This window comes from Kogia breviceps, chromosome 5, assembly GCF_026419965.1.
Source record: "Kogia breviceps isolate mKogBre1 chromosome 5, mKogBre1 haplotype 1, whole genome shotgun sequence".
NCBI classification, from domain to species: Eukaryota; Metazoa; Chordata; class Mammalia; order Artiodactyla; family Physeteridae; genus Kogia; species Kogia breviceps.
In genome coordinates this window covers 56,434,618-56,447,205 of record NC_081314.1, presented here as the reverse complement: position 1 = coordinate 56,447,205, position 12,588 = coordinate 56,434,618, and the positions used below count along the sequence as shown (strand labels likewise).

The 12,588-nt window shown below is 37.3% G+C and overlaps 1 protein-coding gene across 10 annotated transcripts in view; it reads right to left on the bottom strand.

The window, feature by feature from the left end:
- Window positions 1-12,588, bottom strand: part of ECT2 (epithelial cell transforming 2) — a 65,392-nt gene that overhangs the window by 12,029 nt on the left and 40,775 nt on the right. For all 10 annotated transcript variants that reach the window (XR_010840670.1, XM_059065449.2, XM_059065453.2 and 7 more), the window contains 2 exons: window positions 5,166-5,304; window positions 3,377-3,531 (listed from right to left, as the gene is read on the bottom strand). Coding sequence is in view for 9 of the 10 variants with exons in the window: in XM_059065449.2 (XP_058921432.1) it covers window positions 3,377-3,531; window positions 5,166-5,304 (294 nt within the window). In the remaining variant the exon portion in view is untranslated. The remainder of the gene's footprint in view (window positions 1-3,376; window positions 3,532-5,165; window positions 5,305-12,588) is intronic.

The window sequence follows — 12,588 nt, the reverse complement described above, 5'->3', positions numbered from 1 at the left end:
TTCAATGTCCATTCATGATAAAAACTCTTACCAAAGCGGGTATAGAGGGAACATATCGCAACATAATAAAAGCTGTTTTGACAAACCCCCAGCCAAGATAATACTCAATGGTGAAAAGCTGAAAGCCTTCCCACTAAAATCTGGAACAAGGTAAGGGTGCCCACTCTCACCACTTCTATTCAACATAGGATTTGAAGTCCGAGCCACAGCAATGGACAAGAAAAAGGAATAAAATATATCAAAATTGGAAAAGAGGTAAAACTGTCATTACATGCAGGTGACGTGACACTAAATATAGAAAACCCTATAGACTCCACACAAAAACTATGAGAACTGATAAATTCAGCAAGGTAATTATACAAGATTAACATACAGAAATTTGTTGTATTTCTTTACACTAACAATGAAATATCAGAAAGTTAAAAAAAAAAAAAAAAGAAAAGAAAAAGTCCCTTTTAAAACCATATCACACACACACAAAATATTTAGGAATAAACCTGACCAAGGAGGTGAAAGATTTATATGCTGAGAATGCTAGAAAATCGTTAAAGGAAACTGAAGATGATTCAAAGAAATGAAATCATGCTCTTGATTGGAAGAATTAATATTGTTAACATGGCCAGACTACCCAAAGCAATCTACAGATTTAATGCAATCCCTATCAAGTTACTCATGACATTTTTCACAGAACTAAAGCAAATAAGTCCTAATATTTATATGGAACCATAAAAAAACCAGAATTACCAAAGCAATCCTGAGGAAAAATAACAAGGCTGGAGGCATAACCCTCTCAGACGTCAGAGGATACTACAAAAGCTACAGTAATCAAAACAGTGTTGTATTGGCCCCAAAACAGACATATGGATCAATGGAACAGAACAGAGAGCCCAGAAATAAACCAACATACCTCCAGTCAATTAATCTTTGACAAAGGAGGCAAGAATATACAATGGAGAAAAGACACTCTCTTCAGCAACTGGTGCTGGGAAAGCTGGACAGCTGCATGTAAATCAATGAAGTGAGAACATACCCTCATACCATACATAAAAATAAACTCAAAATGGTAAAGACTTATATTAAATATAAGACACAACACCATAAAACTCCTAGAAGAGAACATAGGCAAAACATTCTGACATAAATTGTGCCAATGTTTTCTTAGGTCAGTCTCCCAATGCAATAGAAATAAAGGCAAAATTAAACAAATGGGATCTAATCAAACTGATAAGCTTTTGCACAGGAAGGAAACCATATAAAGAAAAGACAACCTACGGAAGGGGAGAAAATATTTGCAAACGATACAACCAACAAGGGATTAACTTCCAAAATATACAAATAGTTCATACGACTCTATAACAAGAAAACAACCCAATCAATAACTGGGCAGAAGACCTAAATAAACATTTCTCCAAAGAAGACATACAGATGGCCAAGAGGAACATGGAAAGATTCTCAACATCACTGATTATTAGAGAAATGAAAATCAAACCTACAGTGAGGTACCCCTCACACCAGTCAGAATGGCCATCATTAAAAAGTCTACAAATAACAAATCCCAGAGAGGGTGTGGAAAAAAGGGAACCCTCCTACACTGTTGGTTGGAATGTAAACTGGTGCAGCCACCATGAAAACAGTATGGAGGTTCCTTAAAAAAACTAAAAATATAGTTGTCCTATGACCTAGGAATCCCACTCCAGGGCATATATCCAGAGAAAACTATAATTCAAAAAGATACATGCACCCCAATGTCCACATCAGCACAATTTACAATTGCTGAGACATGGAAACAACCTAAATGTCCACTGACAGATGAATGGATAAAGAAGATGTGGTATATATACAAAATAGAATAGGGACTTCACTGGTGGCGAGCCACAACTACTGAAGCCCATGTGCCTAGAGCCCATGCTCTGCAACGAGAAGCCACCACAATAAGAAGCCTGCGCACAGCAACGAAGAGTAGCCCCCACTCACCACAACTAGGAAAAAAGCCCATGAGCAGCAGCAAAGACCCAATGCAGCCAAAAATAAGTAATTAATTAATTTAAAAAGAAAAAAAAGTTTAAAAAAATGGACTGACTACTCCTCAGCCATGAAAAGGAATGAAAAAGTATGCCATGCAGCAACGTGGATGGACCTAGAGATTATCATACAAAATGAAGTAAATCACAAAGAGAAAGACAAATATCATGATATCACTTATATGTGGAATCTAATATGACATAAATGAACTTATTTACGAAAAAGAAAGACTCACAGACATAGAAAATGTAAGAACTTATGGTTACTAAAGGGGAATGGGGGTGGGAGATGGATAAATTAGGAGTTTGAGATTAGCAGATACAAACTACTATATATAAAATGGATAAACAACAAGGTCCTACTGTATAGCACAGGGAACTATATTCAGTATCCTATAATAAACCATAATGAAAAAAAGAATATGTGTATATATATGTATAACTGAATCACTTTGCTTTATACCAGAAACTATCACAACACTGTAAATCAACTATACTTCAATTAAAAAACATAAAATTTAAAAGTCTGTTAATTTTTCTAAACAGGTAAATACTTTATAAACAATAATAATTATACCTCAATGTCTTTGAAGATCAGATTTAACTATAATAAACTAAATGTTTTATACCCACAGGAAATGTCCAAGTACTATACTGAAAAAGGTTATCTGTCTATACATTCTCCTCCATCTATGTCATTTGTGCAAAGATGAAGGGATCTATATCTATCACATGTCTCTCCCATATATAATGAAGAAATCAAATTATCTTTTAATGGACCTAGATTTCATCCAAGATCTACTACAAGCTACCTGGTTTCTGGTGAGTCACTTAACTTCAATAATTTGATTTTCTCATATATCTTCACTTTAATCTGTACAGGATAAAAATGATTATATATTCATAATGGCATTTGATTTTAAGAGACTGGACTAAGAAATCTGCATTGGCAACTTGCCTGACAGGAAAAGCAACTTGCTACAACTCACCTATTGCTCTCAATAAAAAAGAACAATAGAACAAAATACTCTCTCACAGATAGCCAAGTCAAAGAGCACTAATGAAAATACATTATAAGTCCCAAAAGCTTCACTACAGCAGAGTCACAGGAGCTGTAAGGCTATGAGGCCTTATATATGAGGCCCTGTCTGTAAGCTAGGGACTCAAAGAAATGTTTCATGTGTCTATATTTTTAAAAATTTCCTCCAAAACTACTTTTAAATCAGTTTTCCTCAATAAACACAACATAAACTCTCCTTAATTCATAATTAACAAGTCATTAGAAATGTACACATTTAGTCTGTACATTACCATGGAGTTTAAACTTTCATTATAATAGTGGTTTAAGAACTTACAGCATCTGCTTTACAAATGGTGTTGGCTACATGTCGACATAGCATCTTTAGCCAGTTTTCTTTTGGAAGTTCCTCTGATGTCATCTGGAAACTGAGCAGCACATTTGCCTGCTCTGTAGGTGGCCTCACAAGCAAGGCAAAAGCATTACGGCAATCTAGGGTTCCAAAATAATCACAAACATTATATGTTACTCCTTGGAAAATGACAGACTTAACACAAGTTAAGTTCTCTCAGAGCAATGAAATTCCAAAAAATTATCTCTTCTCTACCTTTTCTGTCCCCTTTGTTTTTAACTGGACAAAGAATAGCATCATATTAAGTTGAAACACTGGAAAGAATTATAATAGTATGTACCATGGGAGGAACCAACAATGATATTGTTAAGTAAGCAGTATTTTCCATGACATTTAATATTTTCTTTGATGGAGTTTTTAAAAATTAGATTATATCATTTCTTTCTTTTTATTTTTTGCAGTATGCGGGCCTCTCACTGCTGAGGCCTCTCCCGTTGCGGAGCACAGGCTCCGGATGTGCAGGCTCAGCTGCCATGGCTCATGGGCCCAGCCGCTTCGCGGCATGTGGGATCCTCCCGCACCAGGGCACAAACCTGTGTCCCCTGCATCGACAGGCGGACTCTCAACCGGTGCACCACCAGGGAAGCCCCTATATAATTTCTTAGAATTCTAGAATTAAAGTTTTAAATTAAAGTGACATTGTAAGAATAATTCAATAATTCAACCTATTTAAATCAAGTTCAAATAAGTAAAATACTCAACTATTAAAACTGTTACAAGATGTTTTATGACCAAGATGCTAAAACAGAACCTATTTTAAACAATGAAGTCTTTTATAATTATAATCCAAAAATATAGAGATCATTTAAGTGAATGCTCTAGGTAACCTTTAACAAATCCAGAATTTGACAACTGAGTAAAGATAGCAATATAAGTTGCCATTCAAGTTTTTTAAAATTGTTTCTCATAAATTAAAAGCTTTCCATCATTTGAGGATGGGATCAGTAATGGAACCAATTTACACTGTAAAAATATTTGCCTAAACAAGCAAAATATTGCCAGGCACACACATCACTAGGTACTATTTTAAAAAATGATACTGCGTCAGTAGGTATAAGCTTTTCCCAATTTCAGGCCTTCAAAGAATCCTCTCCCAAAGTATAGAGTAAAAGCTTTCCTTAATACACATCTGAGCCCATGTTGAGTCTACCATAGTTACTTTGGGTGTACTTACTCACGCACATCTATTCCCGGTCATATCCTAAGTGTATCCCTAACAGTAAAGCCACTGGCAACAGGGAAGGTTATAAGCTGTGGGGCACAGTAATAGACTACAATTGCCTTTGGATTCTGAAGGAATAAAAATAAGTTTTGGTGTGGAAACGGGCACTATTTTGACATGTAACCATTTAAAAGCTCTATGTCCCTTAAGAGATGAAGATATCCTTCAGATTGAGATAGTATTTTCATTTGAAAAAATCTCCCAGTTCCTAGAGATGTAGTTGAAGTATAAGAACAATTACTTTGCCAGAACTAACCAACAATATTTAAAGATAATTTACCAGTTTAAAAAATATATATAAGGGATTCAAACTTTCAATGAATATAAATGAATATATTCAATGAATATAATATATAAATGATATATAATATATATAATATATAAATGTTACTTATATTTATATATATAATATATAAATATATAATATATAAATGAATATATTCAATGAATATAAACTTTTTATCTAGCCAATACTTTATCCAATGACCATACCTTCTGTCTCTCGTATGTCTAGCACCTTCTTAATCTGAGAAAGAGGCATTAGATGAATATGCTTAAGAGAAGCTGGGGGTCGGGTCTGGCCATGAGGACTCCTAAAAGTGCCAATAACCTTGTGTCGTTTTCTTGCTATCTGATTATAGAAAAAAAAAAAAAAACTCATTGTCAGTAACATAAAAACAAACACCAAATGCTTAAAAATAAAATGGCACTAATCACATAAATCTATATGCAGCTTATTTAACTACCAGTCATTCCAAAATTACTACCTGATGAGAAGCATAGTTACTATGTGACAAATTCATACATGTAACTATATAGCAGAAATGCTCATGTTTATATGAGAAGAGCTCAAAAGTCAGGAAAACAGGATATATGGAAAAGATCCCAGAGGTGTGAAAGAACTTAGAAGCACTGTGAGAAGTAACAGGATCAAAGAATGAAGGAACCTTCAATAAAAGGCCTTGAATTCGGGAAGGGGAATAGTTGCTCTGGGATTGCTGCCTTGGGTTCAAAAGATAATTGATTTCAGTGTAAGAGCAGAATACACAATTATCTCAGATGCTGTGCAAGGCACTGAGGATAAAGAAGTGAATAACACAGAAATGGTTCTGGCTCTCATGATACCTACATACTATTGAAAAATAGGAAAATTAAAGTAACTAAATAATACATTAAAAATTGATACAAATTATAAAGTCAAGGTGCTATGTTAAGATATAACTTTACCTAAACTGGGAACTCATGCAAAGGAAGACATAGGTAAAGTAATGCTGGAGAAGACAGGAGCAAAATAAGAAAGGACTCTGTACAGACTCATGATGTATTTGAGTTCTGTGAATTTTATAAGGTCTTTAAATTTATTGCTTTCATTTTCATGAAATCCTAGAATATTATTTTGCCTTTTTAAAAGAACATTTCTTTGGGGGTTATAATCATCAACTGAAAGACGTTAACACAAAGTAATTTAGATTAAGCTACTTAATGAATTGAGATTGACTGGTCATAATCATGAATATGACAAAGTAAGGCTGAAAAATGTACTATTGACAGCTTGTGTTGACTAATGAAAAAAGATCAAAAAGCAGTCAGTATCATATTCACATTGATGCAGAAATATGACGCAGATCTATGATACATATCAAATATTACAAGCCCATTTACATTAATATATGAAAAAAGCAGATTCTTTAAATAATTATTTCCACTGTACTATTTGAATATACTTTTAATTTAGCTAAGCAAAATAAATAATTTTAAGGTTCATTTTTAAAAAGGAAAAACAATGACAAGCGCTAATACTGATGATACAAATGCTAGTCCATCAAGGTAAAAACTCAAAATACAAATACATCACCTGACATGTTTAAGTGAAGTCAGTTTAGATCTTATCTATTTTAAATGCTTCTAACTTTTACCATTCTCTTCATTCCAAATTTGCTCAAAGTTTTGTTTTTTTTTAAACAAACAAGCTAAAGAATAAGAGTTTATAAATCTAAAAGTCCAAATTATAAATTTGGAGTCCAAATTTATGTTAGAAATAGAAATGTTACAGTTACTGTGATTCTGACATGGAGACTAAGAGAGAGTAGAACAAAAAGTCACTGAATTCAGGAAGATGAAGGAAGTGAGAAGCCAGGGTATCAGATAACAGACTTGGAGGCTACAAGGAATGACCAATGGCAAGAATTAAAATGGAAGGTAAGTCAATGAGCCAGTTGTAGAAGACTTCATAAAAACTGAAGGGGATGTAAAATAAAAAAATTTAAAGTAAGCCTCGGGCTTCCCTGGTGGCGCAGTGGTTGAGAATCCGCCTGCCGATGCAGGAGACACGGGTTCGTGCCCTGGTCCGGGAAGATCCCACATGCCGCGGAGCAACTAAGCCCGTGAGCCATGGCCGCCAGGCCTGCGCGTCCGGAGCCTGTGCAGGCTCCGCAACGGGAGAGGCCACAACAGTGAGAGGCCCGCGTACCGCAAAAAAAAAAAAATAAAAATAAAGTAAGCCTCAACTATCTAGGGATTAAGAGGATAAAGACCAGAATGGATTAGCAAAGGAAGTACAGATAACTTAACCTATTAGATGAATGGAGCCAGCTGACCTATGAACATCAACAGGAAAAACTTACAAAAGCTTTAATGAAAGCAAACAAACAGAACTACTAAGCAGCTACATGGTACTCAGTGAGCATGATACTGCAGATTCAAATAAAATATGATCAAAAATTGACTCTACCTAGTCCCTGTTCTCAAAAGCAGAGCAGGCTAAAGCTCTCATTCTGGGGGAGACAAGTAGTCCAGAATTATCTGCCTCATGATTTTATTTTTATTCTCAGTTCAGGGTAAGGTCAATTGTGTACAGTATTTTCACTGCCTTTACTTTTGTGTTTTGTGACAGTATTGACCAAATGAAAATACCATTTTTCACTAACTTCACAACAACAAAACTCTTTAACACAAGTAAATTTTTGGTGAGATTTTATTGCACCTGTAACTGTACTTGGCTTGTTCTCTAAGATTCCCTTGTATTTATACTTTAAAAACTAATGTGCTGGAGACCTTCAAGATGGAGGAGGAGTAAGACGCGGATATCATCTTCCTCCCCACAAATACATCAGAAATACATCTGCATGTGGAACAACTCCTACAGAACACCTACTGAACACTGGCAGAAGACCTCAGACCTCCCAAAAGGCAAGAAACTCCCCCACGTACCTGGGTAGGGCAAAAGAAAAAAGAAAAACCAGAGACAAAAGAATAGGGATGAGACCTGCACCAGTGGGAGGGAGCTGTGAAGGGGGAAAAGTTTCCACACATTAGGAAGCCTGTTCACTGGTGGAGACGGGGGTGGGCGGGGGGAAAGCTTCAGCGCCATGCAGGAGAGCTCAGCAACAGGGGTGCAGAGGGCAAAGCGGAGAGATTACCACACAGAGGATCGGTGCCGACAAGCACTCACCAGCCCGAGAGGCTTGTCTGCTCACCCACCGGGGTGGGCGGGGGCTGGGAGCTGAGGCTCAGACTTCGGAGGTCAGATCCCAGGGAGAGGACTGCGATTGGCAGTGTTAACACAGCCTGAAGGGGCTAGTGCGCCACAGCTAGCCAGGAGGGAGTCTGGGAAAAAGTCTGGAGCTGCCGAAGAGGCAAGAGATCATTGTTTTGGGGTGCATGAGGAGAGGGGATTCAGAGCACTGCCTAAATGAGCTCCAGAGACGGGTGTAAGCCGCGGCTATCAGCGCGGACACCAGAGACGGGCATGAGATGCTAAGGCTGCTGCTGCAGACACCAAGAAGCCTGTGTGCAAGCACAGGTCACTATCCACACCTCCCCTTGTGGGAGCCTGTGCAGCCAGCCACTGCCAGGGTCCCGGGATCCATGCACAACTTCCCCAGGAGAACACATGGCGCACCTCAGGCTGTTGCAACATCACATGAGCCTCTGCCACCGCAAGCTTGCCCCGCACTCTGTACCCCTCCCTCCCCCCGGCCTGAGTGAGCCAGAGGCCCCTAATCAGCTGCTCCTTTAACCCTGTCCCATCTGGGTGGGAACAGATGCGCTCAGGCAACCTACACGCAGAGTCGGGGCCAAATCCAAAGCTGAACCCTAGGAGCTGTGGGAACAAAGAAGAGAAAGAAAATCTCTCCCAGCAGCTTCAGAAGCAGTGGATTAAACCTCCACAGTCAACTTTATGTACCCTGCATCTGTGGAATACCTGAATGGAAAACGAATCATCCCAAATTGACGAGGTGGACTTTGGGAGCAACTGTAGACTTGGGGTTTGCATTCTGCATCTCGTTTGTGTCTGGTCTTATGTTTATCTTAGTTTAGTATTTAGAATTTATTATTATTGGTAGACTTGTTTATTGCTTTGGTTGCTCTCTTCCTTGTTTTTTTAATATATAGATTTTTTCCCTTTTATCTTTTTGTGAATGTGTGTGCTTCTTTGTGTGATTCTGTCTGTATAGAGCTGTTTTTACCATTTGTCCTAAGGCTCTGTCCGTCCGCTTTTTTTTTCAGTATAGTTTTTGGCGCTTGTTATCATTGGTGGATTTGTTTTTTGCTTTGATTGATCTCTGCTTTCTTTCTTTTCTTTTTTTGAATTACTTCTTATTTTTTTATTTTTTTTTATTTTTTTTTTATTTTTTATTTTTTATTTTTTTTTGCGGTACGCGGGCCTCACTGCTGTGGCTTCTCCCGTTGCGGAGCACAGGCTCCGGACGCGCAGGCTCAGCAGCCATGGCTCACGGGCCCTATTTTTTTATTTTTAATAACGTTTTTATTTTAATAACTTTATTTTATTTATTTTTCTTTCTTTATGTCTTTTATTGTCCCTTTTCTTCTGAGCCATGTGGCTAACAGGGTTTTGGTGCTCCAGCCAGGTGTCAGGTCTGTGCCTCTGATGTGAGAGAGCCGAGCTCAGTACACTGGTCTACCAGAGACCTCCCGGCTCCATGTAATATCAAACGGCAAAAGCTCTCAGAGAGATCTCCATCTCAACACTAAGACCCAGCTCCACTCAACGACCAGCAAGCTACAGGGCTGGACACCCTATGCCAAACAACTAGCAAGAAAGGAACACAACCCTACCCATGAGCAGAGAAGCTGCCTAAAATCATAATAAGGTCACAGACACCACAAAACACACCACCTGATGCAGTCATGTCCACCAGAAAGACAAGATCCAGCCTCATCCACCAGAACACAGGCTCCAGTCCCCTCCACCAGGAAGCCTAAACAACCCACTGAACAAACCTTAGCCACTGGGGGGCAGACACCAAAAACAGTGGGAACTACGAACCTGCAGCCTGCAAAAAGGAAACTCCAAACACAGTAAGTTAAGAAAAATGAGAAGACAAGAGAAACACACAGCAGATGAAGGAGCAAGGTAAAAACCCATCAGACCAAACAAATGAAGAGGAAATAGGCAGTGTACCTGAAAAAGAATTCAGAATAATGATAGTAAAGATGATCCAAAATCTTGGAAATAGAATGGAGGAAATACAAGAAGTGCTTAACACAGACCTAGAAGAACTAAAGAGCAAACAAACAATGATGAACAGCACAATAAATGAAATTAAAAATTCTCTAGAAGGAATCAATAGCAGAATAACTGAGAAACAAGAACGGATAAGTGACCTGGAAGATAACAGTGGAAGTAACTACCACAGAGCAGAATAAAGAAAAAAAGAATGAAAAGAACTGAGGACAGTCTCAGAGACCTCTGGGACAACAATAAACACACCAACATTCAAATTATAGGGGTCCCAGAAGATGAAGAGAAAAAGAAAGGGACTGAGAAAATATTTGAAGAGATTATAGTTGAAAACTTCCCTAATATGGGAAAGGAAATAATCAAATCCAAGAAGCAGAGTCCCATAAAGGATAAATCCAAGGAAAAACATGTCAATACACAAATTAATCAAACTATTAAAAATTAAATACAAAGAAAAAACATTAAAAGCAGCAAGGGAAAAGCAACAAGTAACATACAAGGGAATCCCCATAAGGTTAACAGCTGATCCTTCAGCAGAAGCTCTGCAAGCCAGGAGGGAGTAGCAGGACATATTTAAAGTGGTGAAAGGGAAAAACCTACAACCAAGATTACTCTACCCAGCAAGGGTCTCATTCAGATTTGATGGAGAAATTAAAACCTTTACAAACAAGCAAAAGCTAAAAGAATTCAGCACCACCAAACCAGCTTTACAACAAATGCTAAAGGAACGTCTCTAGGCGGGAAAAACAAAAGGAGGAAAAGACCTACAATAACAAACCCAAAACAATTAAGAAAATGGTAATAGGAACATACATATTGATAATCACCTTAAATGTAAATGGATTAAATGTTCCAACCAAAAGACACAGACTGGGTGAATGGATACAAAAACAAGACCTATACATATGCTGTCTACAAGAGACCCACCCCAGACCTAGGGACATATACAGATTGAAATTGAGGGGATGGAAAAAGATATTCCATGCAAAAGGAAATCAGCAGAAAGCTGGAGTAGCAAATCTCATATCAGACAAAATAGACTTTAAAATAAAGACTATTACAAGAGACAAAGATGGACACTACATAATGATCAAGGGATCAATCCAAGAAGATAGAACAACTGTAAATATTTATGCACCCAACATAGGAGCACATAAGGCAAATGCTAACAGCCATAAAAGGAGAAATTGACAATAACAAATTCACAGTAGGGGACTTTAACACCCCACTTTCACCAATGGACAGAGCATCCAAAATGAAAATAAATAGGAAACACAAGCTTTAAATGACACATTAAATAAGATGGACTTAATTGATATTTACAGGACATTCCATCCAAGACAACAGAATACACTTTTTTCTCAAGTGATTATAGAACATTCCCCAGGATAGATCATATCTTGGGTCACAAATCAAGCCTTGGTAAATTTAAGAAAATGAAAATCGTATCAAGTATCTTTTCCAACCACAATGCTATCAGACTAGATATCAATTACAGGAAAAGATCTGTAAAAAATATAAACACATGGAGGCTAAACAGTACACTAGTAAAGAACCAAGAGATCACTGAAGAAATCAAAGAGGAAATTAAAAAATACCTAGAAAAAAATGACAATGAAAACACGATGACCCGAAACCTATGGGATGCAGCAAAAGCAGTTCTAAGAGGGAAGTTTATAGCAATACAATCCTACCTCAAGAAACAAGAAACATCTCGAATAAACAGCCTAACCTTGCACCTAAAGCAATTAGAGAAAGAAGAACAAAAAAACCCCAAATTTAGCAGAAGGAAAGAAATCATAAAGATCAGATCAGAAATAAATGAAAAAGAAATGACGGAAACAATAGCAAAGATCAATAAAAGTAAAGGCTGGTTCTTTGAGAAGATAAATAAAATTGATAAACCATTAGCCAGACTCATCAAGAAAAAAAAGGGAGAAGACTCAAATCAATAGAATTAGAAATGAAATAGGAAAAGTAACAACTGACAATGCAGAAAATACAAAGGATTATGAGAAATTACTGCAAGCAACTATATTCCAATAAAATGGACAACCTGGAAGAAATGGACAAATTCTTAGAAATGCACAACCTTTCAAGACTGAACCAGAAGAAATAGAAAATATGAACAGACCAATCACAAGCACTGCAACTGAAACTATGATTAAAAATATTCCAATAAACAAAAGCTCAGGATTAGATGGCTTCACAGGTGAATTCTATCAAACATTTAGAGAAGAGCTAACACCTATCCGTCTCAAACTCTTCCAAAACATAGCAGAGGGAGGAACACACCCAAACTCATTCTACGAGGCCATCATCACCATGATACCAAAACTAGACAAAGATGTCACAAAGAAAGAAAACTACAGGCCAATATCACTGATGAACACAGGTGCAAAATTCCTCAACAAAATACTAGCAAACAGA